At 31.8% G+C, this 13,978-nt stretch overlaps 1 protein-coding gene across 3 annotated transcripts in view; it reads right to left on the bottom strand.

Annotated features, from left to right (window-relative positions):
- The window catches only part of LOC127724120 (sestrin homolog), a 61,029-nt gene that overhangs the window by 9,589 nt on the left and 37,462 nt on the right, over positions 1–13,978 (bottom strand). Inside the window, exons 1-2 of one of the 3 annotated variants that reach the window (XM_052230980.1) lie at positions 3,253–3,332; positions 1,035–1,064 (exon numbers count right to left, since the gene is read on the bottom strand). In XM_052230980.1, the coding sequence (XP_052086940.1) occupies positions 1,035–1,064; positions 3,253–3,270 (48 nt within the window). In that variant the 5' untranslated portion in view covers positions 3,271–3,332. Of the gene's footprint in view, positions 1–1,034; positions 1,065–2,128; positions 2,404–3,252; positions 3,333–13,978 lie in introns of those variants that run through there. The other 2 variants (XM_052230979.1, XM_052230977.1) reach the window with 2 other exon arrangements.

Below are 13,978 nucleotides of genomic sequence, written 5' to 3'. Positions count from 1 at the left end.
GAACAAATTTTTGAAGTGTGACCATTGGTTAATATGATTATAATAACTTTTAGTTTTATTCACTTGTTTAAATGAGAAACAGGTGAAAAATTAAATATTGAATAAAACATGTTACAAATGTATGTATTGATTTATGTAACAATTATGTATTTTAATATTGAGGTTTATGCAATGTTTTTCTTCTTAGCATAAGAACAATCTTTAAAGGAGACATTTTAATTCTTGCAGAAAACTTTGTAATAAATTTATATAATTTAGCCCTAGACTTACTTTGAAGACGAAATGACAAATGTAAAAGAAACAGTCATATTTTTCAATAAATACTTGTGTAACATTCTGGAGTGAATCAGCCTGTATACACATGTTTCAGTCCTTACCCTGGACACATATGTTTCAGCCCTCACACTGGACACATGTTTCAGCCCTAAGACTGGACACATATGTCTCAGCCCTAAATAGTATGAAAAATTTATCGAGAGGAAAAGGTGGATGAAAATTTAATCAAGGTTAATTATTGTTCACAACATTTTCAAAGGATGGTGAAAGGGGATGGAACTGAGTAATTACATTCTGCCACTGATTTTGCAATGGACCAACTTATCTTTCTTTAGTAGACCAATAGTGTCCTCTGCTATGATATATAAAACCTTCTGATTTGAACTTTATGTGTTCATAGACAGTTCAGTTGTTTAAAGTTGAGCTATCTTGGCTAGCAATTTGAGAAATACTTCTTAAATAGTACTTCTCCTTATATTACTTTATGGAGAATGTGATCTACTTGCCAAAAGCAAATATCAACTGATTTAATACTTCTTAAAAATTGTACGCATACAAATCTATATAAAAAATTAGTTGTTTCAGAATCTAAAGGACTTATGGGTAATTTCATTGTTTGAACCCCAAATGAAAATAATGTTACATCATCAGTTGCATTTCCAATTATCAAATAACAACCTCTTGGTGTACTCTTTTGAAAATATTACCCAGAATGCATAAAGATTCTGAAACAGCAAATTATTTAATGTGGTAATTACCTGATCTTCAGTAGTGTTGACAGGTATAATCTGAAAAGAAGGGAAAAAAATATAGAATTCAAACAAAAATTGATTTTGTATTGAATTAGAAAACAATTTCATGAAATAATAGTTACAATTTTTTTTTTAACTACAGAGTATTTGCAAGCAAAAAAAAAATTTTACCATAAACTTTTAAAGGTTTTTCTTTGCACACCAGGAACGGTAGAGATTATCACTAAATAATTTTCAGCTGATTTAGTATTTACATGTAATTTTTTTGACAGAATGAATGATATATATAAAGTTGAGTGGACATAAGTCAGATGACCAAGGATGACCACTGTGCATAGGTAGAAAAAGCTTAATCCCAAAAGGTCCCAGTGATCCTTTGCCTACTCAATTTTAAGCAAGCATAACTTGAATATTAAGTTGCCCAATCAGCCAATATCATCCTATAGTTTATTTTGTTTAGTTTTATGGAAAAGATTTACTTTACTTCTATGTTAAAATTCAAATTACATTATCAAATTAAATCGAACTATAAAGGTTTCATTAACAAATTGAAGTAAAATCCCCCAATCAAAAAAGTATCATTATTAAACAAACCAAACACAGTCACAATACACATTTAATTAAATATGCATTATATCGATTTGGAATTTCCAAGTTTTCAATATATTTAAAGGCTGTGTCTTCTAGCACATTACCTCGACAGTTGTTGTATAATGTATATTACATAACAATGGATTGATTGTCTGACAAGACCCAACACATCCTTTTAAACCGGCCGCTACTTTTAAATAAACTGAATAATTTTCTTTACTTTTAAAAAAACCTTTTATTTAATGTTGGAACAAATGCTTTTTTTTTCGATTAAGGATATCGACAGAATCCTAAAATTCTTTGTTCGCCGTCCAGTCTAAAAACAGCTGACCGTAGCACAATCGGACACCTGTCAGGGGTCTTTCCCACGGGAGATTCAGCAAATGTCTAGTTTACCGGAGATTGGCCGGCGAAACAATACAATAGTTTTATTTTTTAGTAAATTTCATATGTCTGAGATAGAATATAATACAATTAAGATAGTTTTAAATAAAATTGTAAGTGCCTACCTCTTTGAAAATCATACTATCATTTTTTGACAGACGTGACTTTTTCCGTGGATCTTGGAGATATTTATTCCTATTGCACATACCACAAAAGGGTAATATCACAGTTACCGGCTCCGTATTGCCGTTTATGAGATCAAAATTTAAATTGCAAGAGCAATTATCAAAGTATCCTGATAAATCATACATTTATGTTTGCACAGAAAATATAACGTGTAGTTCCTTCGTTGGATTTGAATGAATTAAAACAGCTGATAAATTTCAACAATGATGTCAATATATGTAAATTTTATTCATGATGACCTTTTAACTCGTGATATAACCAACCGCAGGCGAGATACGAGTCACATGTTCAGAAATTTTCCACAAGATAAAAAACAAATTACGTGCCAATTTGTTTACATTTCTCGACTTAATACCAAAATTTGGCCGAGGTTATATAGGAATTACTCAAATACGTATTAAAATATGGCGAATAATAGAAACAGTTGAAAAGAACAAAAATGTACCGGCTTTACAATGTGCCGAAAGTCAAATTTGATTGGTTTAGAAAGAGGTCGAACGACTACGTGCAATTTATTGGCTAAAACTGGAGGTGTGTATCGAAACGACCTTCAACTTACTATCAAAATATCATATTGTGAAAAAATATCTACCTAATTACGTTTTGAGATGTAGATCCAAGGTTAAAAGAACTTTTAATGTTAAAAATAAGGTTATTTTCTTAAATTTGGTCAAAAATTAATCCTCTCCACTTTTTTTACGATCTATACAAACAAACATACATACAAATAACAAAGTAACTTTTAGTCATATTTTTACCTCATTGTCATAAATAAATTACTTTATTGGTATTTCAAATACAAAAATATTACATAATAATAACTTGTTGTTTTGGGTACTATGGTTTTTGTTGTAAAAGTTGTTTATTACATTATTTGATAAGACTAAAATAAGTCCTAAAGTAAAAGTAATCTTAATCTCTTGTTATCCTACCAGATGATTTTACTCTTTGGTAAACCTTTTTTTCATCTTTTTTAAAAACTCAAAATATTCAATACTGTTTGTGACAAACAAAGATTAATAAAGCAGCATAAGCGAACATTTTCTATTCTATGAACCCTTACCCTGAGAGAGTCATCCATTCAATGCGCTTATTGTAACACCAAATATATCCTGACTAAAACAACTTTTTTATTGTAACATCCTTGTGTGTGGGTATTTATCTTCTATGTATAACAAAAATATTTGTGTGTTCATGGCATTTTACATGTTCATTTATTTTTTACCACTTAATCTCATAAAATTGAATGATGCAAGAAGAGAAAGAAACAAAACTTGAATTTTGGCCAAAATAATAAGAGATAACCAAATTATCATCATGTGTTTGTCAATTTGCTTTAAATATTAAAGGATACTCTAATTTTTAAAGATTGAAAATAAAATAATAGGTGTCTGCTGTAAGGAAAAAGAGTGCTTTTCTTTTTATTTTACCTTAAAAAATTGAAAATCTGCCTTGAACAAATTTCAGCTTTATTCATGTGAAAAATAGGTGAAAGGTCTGGCACGGGGGGGGGGGGGTCCCTTCCTATATGAAGGTATACACATATGTGCCGCTGGAATGGGTCCCTTTTTTGATACGTCAAATATATCAATGGGGTGCAATTTTACCGAGGAAATATATCAATAGGTAGTAATTGACCAATTGTGATATATCAATGGGTCATAATTTTTCAGTTTGTTGTGCAACGATCTTCACTGAATTTCCAAAACTCTTTGTCATTAAAATTTCCACATCTGCTGAAACTTATTGACACATATAGGTACTATTTGAGCTGATAAATATATGAATGGGTTATGATTTCCCTGTGAAATATATGTATTGGTAGGGATTTCACAATTATTCAATATATGAATGGGGGGGGGGGGGGGGGGGGGTGGGGGGGGGGGTTAAATCCCAGCTGCACAACTGTACCCAAAATCCCACGTTGAGACCCCCCCTCCCCACCCCCGTGAGGTCTGGGAAACAACCATTGGTTCTAAAGCAAGTTGTCGCAGCCCCCTTAAAGCTCCTGACATTTTAGGATTTAGCTGTTTACATTTTCTCTCTCTATCACAGGCCCTGCCTATCTGATATCATAGATATCAATTAAACCTACTGGTGTAGTGCATAGTTTGGGATAAAAAGTTTTACAATGTTAATCTCTTTGTGTTAACACACAATCCCATTGTTGTATTCATTTTCGTTTTAGTAGTACTGGTAGTCAAAATGTTTCGAGTGCCTCAAACCAACTCGGTGGTCTCGTGGTAGCAACCTTGGCCTCCAGTTCGGTAGGTCGGGTAAGGTGACATGTCTTCCTGCACTGTTACCATGTGAACTAGCACGTTAAAAATCCTGGATATGCATACTGATTGATATTTTAGTCTTAGATGCATGATTTAGTTGTTATTGGCTTTGAACTAGCTGTCAGCAACCTTGGCCTCCAGTTCGGGAGGTCGGGTAAGGTGACATGTCTTCCTGCACTGTTACCTTGTGAACAAGCACGTTAAAAATCCTGGATATGTATCCTGATTGATATTTTAGTCTGAGATGCATAATTTTTTTATTAGTTGTTATTGGCTTTGAACTAGCTGTCAGTAACCGCAAGTACTCTCAGATCTGTACTTAGTGTCTTTTTGTTGTGAGGATGTATAATTACCCTGCCACGTCCACTCTGTGTTTTTGTTAGGTAGATGTATTTCTGATGTATGGACCTGATGAGTTAAGCCCTTTTCAACTGATTTTTATAGTTTGTTCTTATGTTGTACTGTTACACCACTGTCCCAGGTTAGGGGGAGGGTGTGCGCGCCTTCAAACTAGTTTAACCCTGCCACATTCTGTATGTGCCTGTCCCAAGTCAGGAGCCTGTAATTCAGTGGTTGTCATTTGTTGCTGTATATCATATTTGTTTTTCGTTCATTATTTTGTACATAAATCAGGCCATTAGTTTTCTCATTTTGATTGTTTTACATTTGTCATTTTGGGGCCTTGTATAGCTGACTATGCAGTATGGGTTTTATTCATTGTTGAAGGCCATATGGTGACCTATAGTTGTAAATTTCTGTGTCATTTGGTCTCTTGTGTAGAATTGTCTCATTGGCAATCATACCACGTCTTCTTATTTTTATAGTAATTTTTTGCTGGATGTTAAGCAGCCAGCCATCATCATCATCATCAAGTGCCTCAATACTTGATGTCAATGTCATCATCATCACCAAGTGCCTCAATACTTGATGTCAATGTCATCATCATCACCAAGTGCCTCAATACTTGATGTCAATGTCCCTTAGAAAACTGTAAGCATAGTTTTGGACAGAGATTCACTAAATTTTTAGAGAAAAAAATCATAAATTTCTGGAATTTGGTTTTAGCTGAAATTCATTATGATCTGTTATTGTTGTGTAATCTAATTGGAAATCTTTAAACATTGAACATCATTGCATATTTTTTGTCATAATTCTACTTAAAAAATACTTCCAAAAGTAGTCATTTACTTGAATGATGCATCTACAAGATGCTATATTATCAAGTAATGGTGATGAAGGAAAGAATTTTATTATATTCTCCCCAAATTAAACAGTCAGCATGCTTTGATTGAATGTATCTGATGCCAAAATTTATTTAATATGCTTTGAAACCATAGAATAGAATATTTATGTTCCAATTAAGGACCCTTGATGGAAACATACAAAACAATACAATATGATTTGAAACATACTATCAACTAGAGAAAAACTGTTTTTGTTTTCAACCTGGAACCAAATATGTTCTCACCTATTTACTTTACAGAAGTCAAACACATGATAAGTTAATAGTACCGGTACATCATCTAAACACCATACTAGTAGGCTTTAAGGCCATAGTGACCCAGAAATTGTAAACAAAGTGGATTGCTGAGGCTACACTAATAGTGCATAATTAGAGGACTATCAAATCATAGCATATTTCTATTGACTGGATATTCAATTGATCATAATTTTTAGTTGGTTTTATGGCCAATAAGTAAACTTCTTTCCCTTTCAGGACATTTACATTGTAGGTATAGAAAAGAGCAAGCAGATTGTGAAGTTGACTACGACTGGAGGTAATTTTAGAACTGGAGTATCCTTTACCCATGAAAAGGCAAAAACATATACACATTGTTCAGTTATAAACACTACAGTCTTTTGTCATCCCCTTTTCTTCTTACTTTAACATGTTTATTTAATGATACAGCTATTCCAGTTTTGTCTTCTACTTTTTACATGTTTTTCAATTGCTTTGAGTGGGTCTTGATGTATTACTTTATAAGCAAAGTATTTAAACTGAAAGATGGACTTTTTGATATGCTCTAAGTTTCTATGGGCTTTATAAGTTTTGTTTGTTTTTTGCTGTGCATGTACTGATTTTGTGTCCCCATATTCTTTGTTTTTCAATTCTAGTCACTTCAGCTAAAAAAATTTTTTTTTTAAATTGTCTTCAGTAATTTTTCTACGTAAAGGATCAAATTCATTTTGAACTATGGAAACCACACAGGATGATAAATCTGCAGAAAACAGATTTAAATCATGTAGGAAAATCATTGTAATAAAATGTGACCATGAGAAATTATTGTCAATATATACAAAGATCAGCTGATTTTATAATAAATTTGGTTGTTTGCCTCAGAGCATTATACATTAAATTGGTCATCCAAAACAAACTTAGATCTGTATGTAACAAACTACAGATAAATATTGACCGGGAGTCAAATCCACAGGCTATTTTTCAAAATTAAATAACATTCATCTTACGTTTTTATGATAAACGAAAGGAAAATCATTGTTTAAATGTAACCAAGCTTTTTGGCCACTTCCCTTTTCTTTCCTTTTTTATTGATATTTCAGTTTTATTCTTTGTGATCTTTTTTTGCCAGAAAAATGGAAAAAATGCATTACTTTTTGCAAATTTAAATCAACCTATACCATTCAAAGAAGATAAATGAAAGCTTTGCCTTCACTTCTATTCTATTAATGGAATATTAAAAGGAATTTAGTTTAGGATGCATAAAACTTAGATGTGCAAAGTTATTTGTTCTTGAAATTTTTATATATATCTGTAATGCTGAAATCACTGCATAATATCAGAGACATATAAATACATAAATATTTAGTATATATGTCTCTGATAATATACTTTGGATATATTCATTTTCGTGGCTACTAATTTTTGAGGATTGAGGAAAACTTGCATTTTCATTGATATTTGATTTCGGTTTTGCAAATGTCCGCAAATAAGTCTATAGAAAATTTGTCAATTGTTGAACTTTTAAATTCGTGGTTCATCTGTACACACGAAATTCATGAAAATTGGTATCAAACGAATAGTAATTAATCCAGAGTACAAATGTAAATCTATTAGAAATTTTGCACATAATCTATTCAATTATCCTACATTTCATTTTAGCCTTGCATTATTGAAAAAAAAAGTCTTAAAATTAAGCTTAAACTTAACTTAGGATCTTGAATGCTTAATTTTGAATAATTCCTGATTAATAACATCAAAAGGTTGCATCCATCAAAACTGATTTCAAGTCTTCAACATCCTTGACCTAGCTTTAGATAATTAGAAGCATCCAGCTGTTAGCAGGTGTTATATAATGTCAATTGTCAGCTTAAAATTATATAATTTATTTATTAGGATGAATATCACATATTATGGACAAAAGCCAACCCTTTGTGTACAAGATATTAATTAATTAATATGTTAAATTAATTTCTGGTGTGTTGAATACCAGATTGGACATCATAAGGCAAAGATCAAGAAGGCATAGACCAGGCAACATAATGCACAGACCAAGCATGGAACATCATAGGCATCATAAGGCACAGAACAAGCATTGCACATCAAAAGACATAAACCGGGCACCATAAGGCACAAACATGATGCAGGCAGAACAAGCATTGGACATCATAAGGCACTCACCACAAATCTTTATTGTAGTTAGGGAAATTTTTTTCAAGGGGCAAACATTTTAGACTTTGATTTAAAACAAACTATTCATTTCAATGATATACAAAATGTACAGGAACAAGAGCTTTTTGGTATTCTCTCCTGGATCCTGAATCTTCTCTCTCCCCCCCCCCCCCCCCCCCCCCCCCCCCCCCCCAACACAACCCCCTTTCACACATAAGAAGATTTTAGTCTTTGCATACAAGAATGGCCATTTAACTATGAATGGAAGTTTATATTTTTTTTCAATTCCACTCCAGCCTCAATTTTTTTTTGCGCACAAAGCACAATTTTTTTTTAACAACTTAACATTCAATTTAATGGCATGATACCTTCATTCAGAAATTTGTTTTCACTCTTTTCTCCCTTGTCAATATATTTTTTCTGCAAAGATTTTTTTAATAGAAATGTAAACCATACCCTTCCCTCAGAGTTGAATGTTACTGTCCCTAAACAGTCCATAAAAAAGCTGTAGAAATCTACAAACAGAAAATAAATAAATGGGGAATGTGTCCATCTGACACAGATGATGCCCCCGCATGCATATCATATAAAGTTATAAAGGGACATAACTGAAGAATGGTAAAAGTGACGTTACCCAAATTTGTACTTGATCTAAGTTTTGTGGTAATAAGTATTGTGTATAAGTTTCATAAAATTTGGTTGAGGCAAACTTAAGTTAGAGAACCGAAATGAAAAATTCAGCAATTTTTCCATTTGTCAAGGGGCCTAACTCTAGAACAATAAAAGTGACACCCCAAAATTCAAATTTGATCTGTATGTTGTGGTAATAAGCATTGTGTATAAGTTTCATAAAATTTGGTTGAGGCAAACTTAAGTTAGAGGACAGAAACGAAAAAATCAGCAATTGTTTCCATTTGTAAAGGGGCATAACTCTAGAACAATCAAAGTGACACCACCAAAATTCAAACTTGATCTGTATTTTGTGGTAATAAGCATTGTGTATAAGTTTCATAGCATTTGGTTGAAGCAAACTAAAGTTAGAGAATGGAAACGAAAAATTCGGCAATTTTTCCATTTGTAAAGGGGCATAACTCTAGAACGGTTAAAATGATGCCACCAAAATTCAAACTTGGTTACTTTTATAAATTTTGACTTGGATGGAGAGTTGTCTCATTGGCACTCATACCACATCTTCTTATATCTATTGATCTGTGTTTTGTGGTAATAAGCATTTTGTATAAGTTTCATAACATTTGGTTGAGGCAAACTAAAATTAGAGAACGGAAACCAACTTTGGGACGTACGTACAGAGACGAACATGGGTATAACTTTATGCCCCCTCCGCTATGGCGGGGGCATAAAAAAAATCCCAGGTAAAAAGTCTTTGTGTCCATCCTGCTTATAAAAAGTTAAAAGTTATTCTATTATTCTTCAATGTATGTTTACTTATTAACAAGTGGGGTTCTTTTTTTTGACAGTCTGGTTTGATTTGGAAATTAGAAATAAAATAAAACATTTTAAAAACAACAAATGCAATATGTATACAATTGTTTTCCATAGTTTTACTCTTTGTTTCAGAGATATTCATCTCTCCTGCACAGCACCTATTTTACCTTGTCATCTACCTGAGCCATGCTTTTAAACACCTTGATGGATTGCATCACATCTAAATATAGAAAATCACCTGACAAGCAAAAATAAAACATGCAAGGTGACTTTCAATTAGTCAACTTAAGATTCTGTACAGTTACATTGCATTCTACCTAATAAACAAGACTCAGTTAATGAGTTTGAAAGTGCACATGGTTATCTTTGATTAGTTCATTCATGTAATCAGTAATCTGGATAAATTTTGAATAGATCAAATTTTTTAAAAATAAAGGTTTCACTACTGTTTAATATATCCTTTAATTTTGGTTACATTTAAAAAAAAAAGTTGCAATTGTTAAAACTTAGCTTTCATAAAAGTTATTAAAGTGGTTCTGATTTTCATTTGATGATAAATCTAATTGAGTTACAATATTAGACTCAAAGGAACAAATATGTCTGTCTCAAATTATGGTGCATCACTGCAATCATGTATTATGAACCCATCAATAAAAAATAAATCAGAAATCTTTGTAAAAGGTGTCTTTTTTACCCTTCATTAAAAGAGGTAGCACCAATTTCCAAGTATTTGTTTCACTCCCAGGGCCAAAATGTACAAGATATGAAATTCTACTGGAAAGAATCCATATCTTATAGTAAGATATTTTTCATCATTTTAAATAATTTTGAGGGCTATACGTTGCTGTTGAAAGTATTTAGATACAAAATTGCAAATTTTACATATTAAGGATATATGATGCTTACCAAAATGAAGTATTTAGTACTCTAAATATAATTTTTAGTTTTTTCAAAAATTGTATTTTTCATGGATATTTAATTTCGTGGTTTTACTTACTGTGGATTCATTATTATTCGTTGGATACCAATTTTCGTGGATTTCGTGGGTACATGGAAACCACGAATTTAAATGTTCAACGAATTACAAATTTTCTATATCATTATATGCAGACTTTTGAAAAACCATGAAATCAAATATCCACGTAATGCAAGTATTCTTCATTCCACGAAAATTGGTACCCAAGAAAATAAATGAATCCACAGTTAGTCTGCATACAAACCTAAAGAAAATTTGTACTTCATTGAAAATTTAAATTTGTGCTTCACCTGAATCCATGAAATCCATGAAACCTGGTATCCCACAAATGATAACGAATCCACAGGGATATCAAAAGTCGTTCAATACAAATTGCCAAAATGTTTTCAGTGGTAAAAATTTAAATGAAAAAAAGAAATGTCTGACTAATGACTGGATAATAGATTTTGATCATCACTAGACAAGAGATTAAAAGTAATGCCATTTAAACTACCCATTAACCAAATGAAGTAACGGTAAGCTTTAAATGCAAGATTCCTTTTTTCTACATAAAATTTATCACCCTAACATTTTAATCCTTTTTATAATAAACCAGAAGTTGTTTTTTTTTTAATCATAGGAAATTAAAGTTTAAAAACTAATTACACTTCATCTAATAAAAAAAAACCACCAGACTTAAGATTCAATTTCCTTATATATATATAACAAGGCCAAGAGATTTCCTCAATTATGTAAACACCATGACACCACTAATTCATCCTCATTTAGAAATAATGGAAAATTTACATCATTTTTTATTCTACTCAGTAGTTTTCCAGTGCTGCAAAAGATCAATAAGCCATGGTTTATTATTGATGATATTTAAGGTAGATTAAAAAGTTGTTGGAGTCTCAAATCCAGATATACATTGCACTTTAAACATAAAAAAATAAACTATTGTCCCTGAGGCTTGCATGTGGTAAGCTATATGCAACTCACAAGTATAAAAATAAGACGATGTGGTATGACTGCCAATGAAACAGCTCTCCACCTGGCAATTAGACCAAAAGTTAGCAATTAGAGGTAACAAACAGCCTTCAACCATGAGCAGAGCCCATACCGCAGGGCCAGCTATAAAAGGCCTTGACATGAAAAATGTAAAACAATTCAAACACAACAAACAACAATAACTGAATTCTGGGCTTCTGACTTGGAACAGCCACATACAAAGTGTAGCAGGGTAAAACGTGTTTGCAAGGTCTGATAAAAAAATATATATTGAACCAGGGGCCCACATGTGTCAAGCTAAGTAAATCCCAAGAAACAACAGAATTAAACAATATCATATTGATTAATAAATAATGTATATTTATTAACTGTGTATGGTTACCTATAATTGCCTACATCCACTTCATTTGAACTCTTGAGGATTATTTGTCTCATTGGCAATCATACCACATCTCCTTATTTTTATATATAAGTTAAAGAAAATATATATTTTGCAGAAGATTTATAGACCAAAAGTACCAAACCTTTCAAATTTATTTCAACTTGCAATATTATAACTTAGTTAAAATAAAATGCCAAACTCGTTTTTAAAAGAACAGAACTGAAATTTGTTTCAGAGTAAAACTGTTAAAACTGCACTGAGGGTCTTTGTTTAAACTTTTTCTGGTGTGCAGAAAAAGTAAAGAAATAAAAGATGTATGAATGTCAAAGATGACCTCAAAATTTTCAAAATCTTTTTGTTATTTCTTTGTGTCATTGAGTTGCTTGCTTTCTCAATTCACATATATTTCTGTATCTCTTACAATCTTCATATCAACTTATTTCATAACTTCAAAAAAAACATAACTCAACAACAAGATATATGGATATATGAAAGTATTACTGAATTAGGTTCAGAACCCAATGTAGAACTTTCATTGTCCAAGTCCAGTTTGCAAGTTATTCAAATGTCTATTGTACAATGATAAAAAGGACAGCTAGACATATAAAAACCCTGATAAACATTTTAGTGACATTTTTTTTGTGCTCAAAAGGAAAAGGAAATGCTATAAAAGCCATGTTTTTTTACAAGAACCAAATAAACTTTGACAGAGTGTCAAGCAGTTATATCAAACATAATCATAAGTGACAATTTTTTTTATTATTAGAAAATCTCCTAATTAAGTGACCAGTTTCCTGGGTGTGTGTCAGTATGTCCAAATCATACAAATTAAACTATATCTATCTGATATATGACTTGGAAAAAATATTAGTAAGACGGACCAGAAATCCAACAACACAAGTTAACCAAAACAACATCAAGAGATCAGTTCCTTCTATGCTAATTGATATATTATTAACAAAATTAATAAAACTTCCAAAAATAAATAAGTAAACAGGTTCAGACATCAACCTTACAATTAAAGCAAAACAATTCAGAGATAAGGTCCTTCTTTGTCCATTAATTTTAAATAAATTTTAAAACTAGATGTGTCTGTATGACACGAATGGCCCCACTTGCAAATTTTTAAAAGTCCAAAGCCTGTAATTTCGGCAAAAAATCAGCAGAGAGGAACCAAACGTTATCTCAATCTGTAACTCATCATAGTAGACTCACATACTAAAAATCAGCTCAATAAGTGAAGACGTTCAGAAAAACAGTCTGTATAAATGCTATTTTCACTAAATTTTTAAAGTCCAAAGCCCGTAATTTTTTTCGCAAAAATTAGCAGAGCGAAACCATACCTAAACTCAATCTGTAACTCATCATAGTAGACTCACATACTAAAAATCAGCTCAATATGTGAAAGTGATTAGAAAAAAGTCTGTATAACTGTTTGTTGCAGAATGACAGAATGATGGAATGAAGGATAAGGATATAACTGTATGGCCCCGACAACTTTGTGGCGAGGCCATAAAAATAAAGGCAAACAGGTTATGCCAACTAACCTACAACAAACAAGAGTGCACACACTGGAATGTCTCGCCTTCTTTACTAACCATTGATTTTATGTTGATAGTCCTAAATATAAAGCTTTACTACAAGTAACACATAAACTTAACATGATCCAAGAAAATGAGGTCAAGGTTAGATAAACCAAACGAGAAATACATGTACACCTTACAATCATTCAATAAACCAAACATAGTTGACCTATTGCTTATAATTTCGAAGAAACAGTCTTAATCAAGAAAACTTAACATTGACCAATGAACCATGAAAATGAGGTCAAGGTCAGATGAACCATGCCAGGCAGACATGTACACCTTACAATCAATTTATGCATTAAATATAGTTGACCTCTTGCTTATAGTATCTAAGAAACAAACTTAACCATGAAAACTTAACATTGACCAATGAACCATGAAAATGAGGTCAAGGTCAGATGATACCTGCCAGACAGACATATACACCTTACAATCCTTCCATACAACAAATATAGTTGATCTATTGCTTATAGTTGAAGAAAAACAGACCAAAACACAAAAA

Source organism: Mytilus californianus, unplaced genomic scaffold, assembly GCF_021869535.1.
Source record: "Mytilus californianus isolate M0D057914Y unplaced genomic scaffold, xbMytCali1.0.p SCAF_14, whole genome shotgun sequence".
Classification (NCBI taxonomy): Eukaryota; Metazoa; Mollusca; class Bivalvia; order Mytilida; family Mytilidae; genus Mytilus; species Mytilus californianus.
Note: the sequence above shows the minus strand (reverse complement) of the source record. Positions and strands in the feature narration are given on the sequence as shown.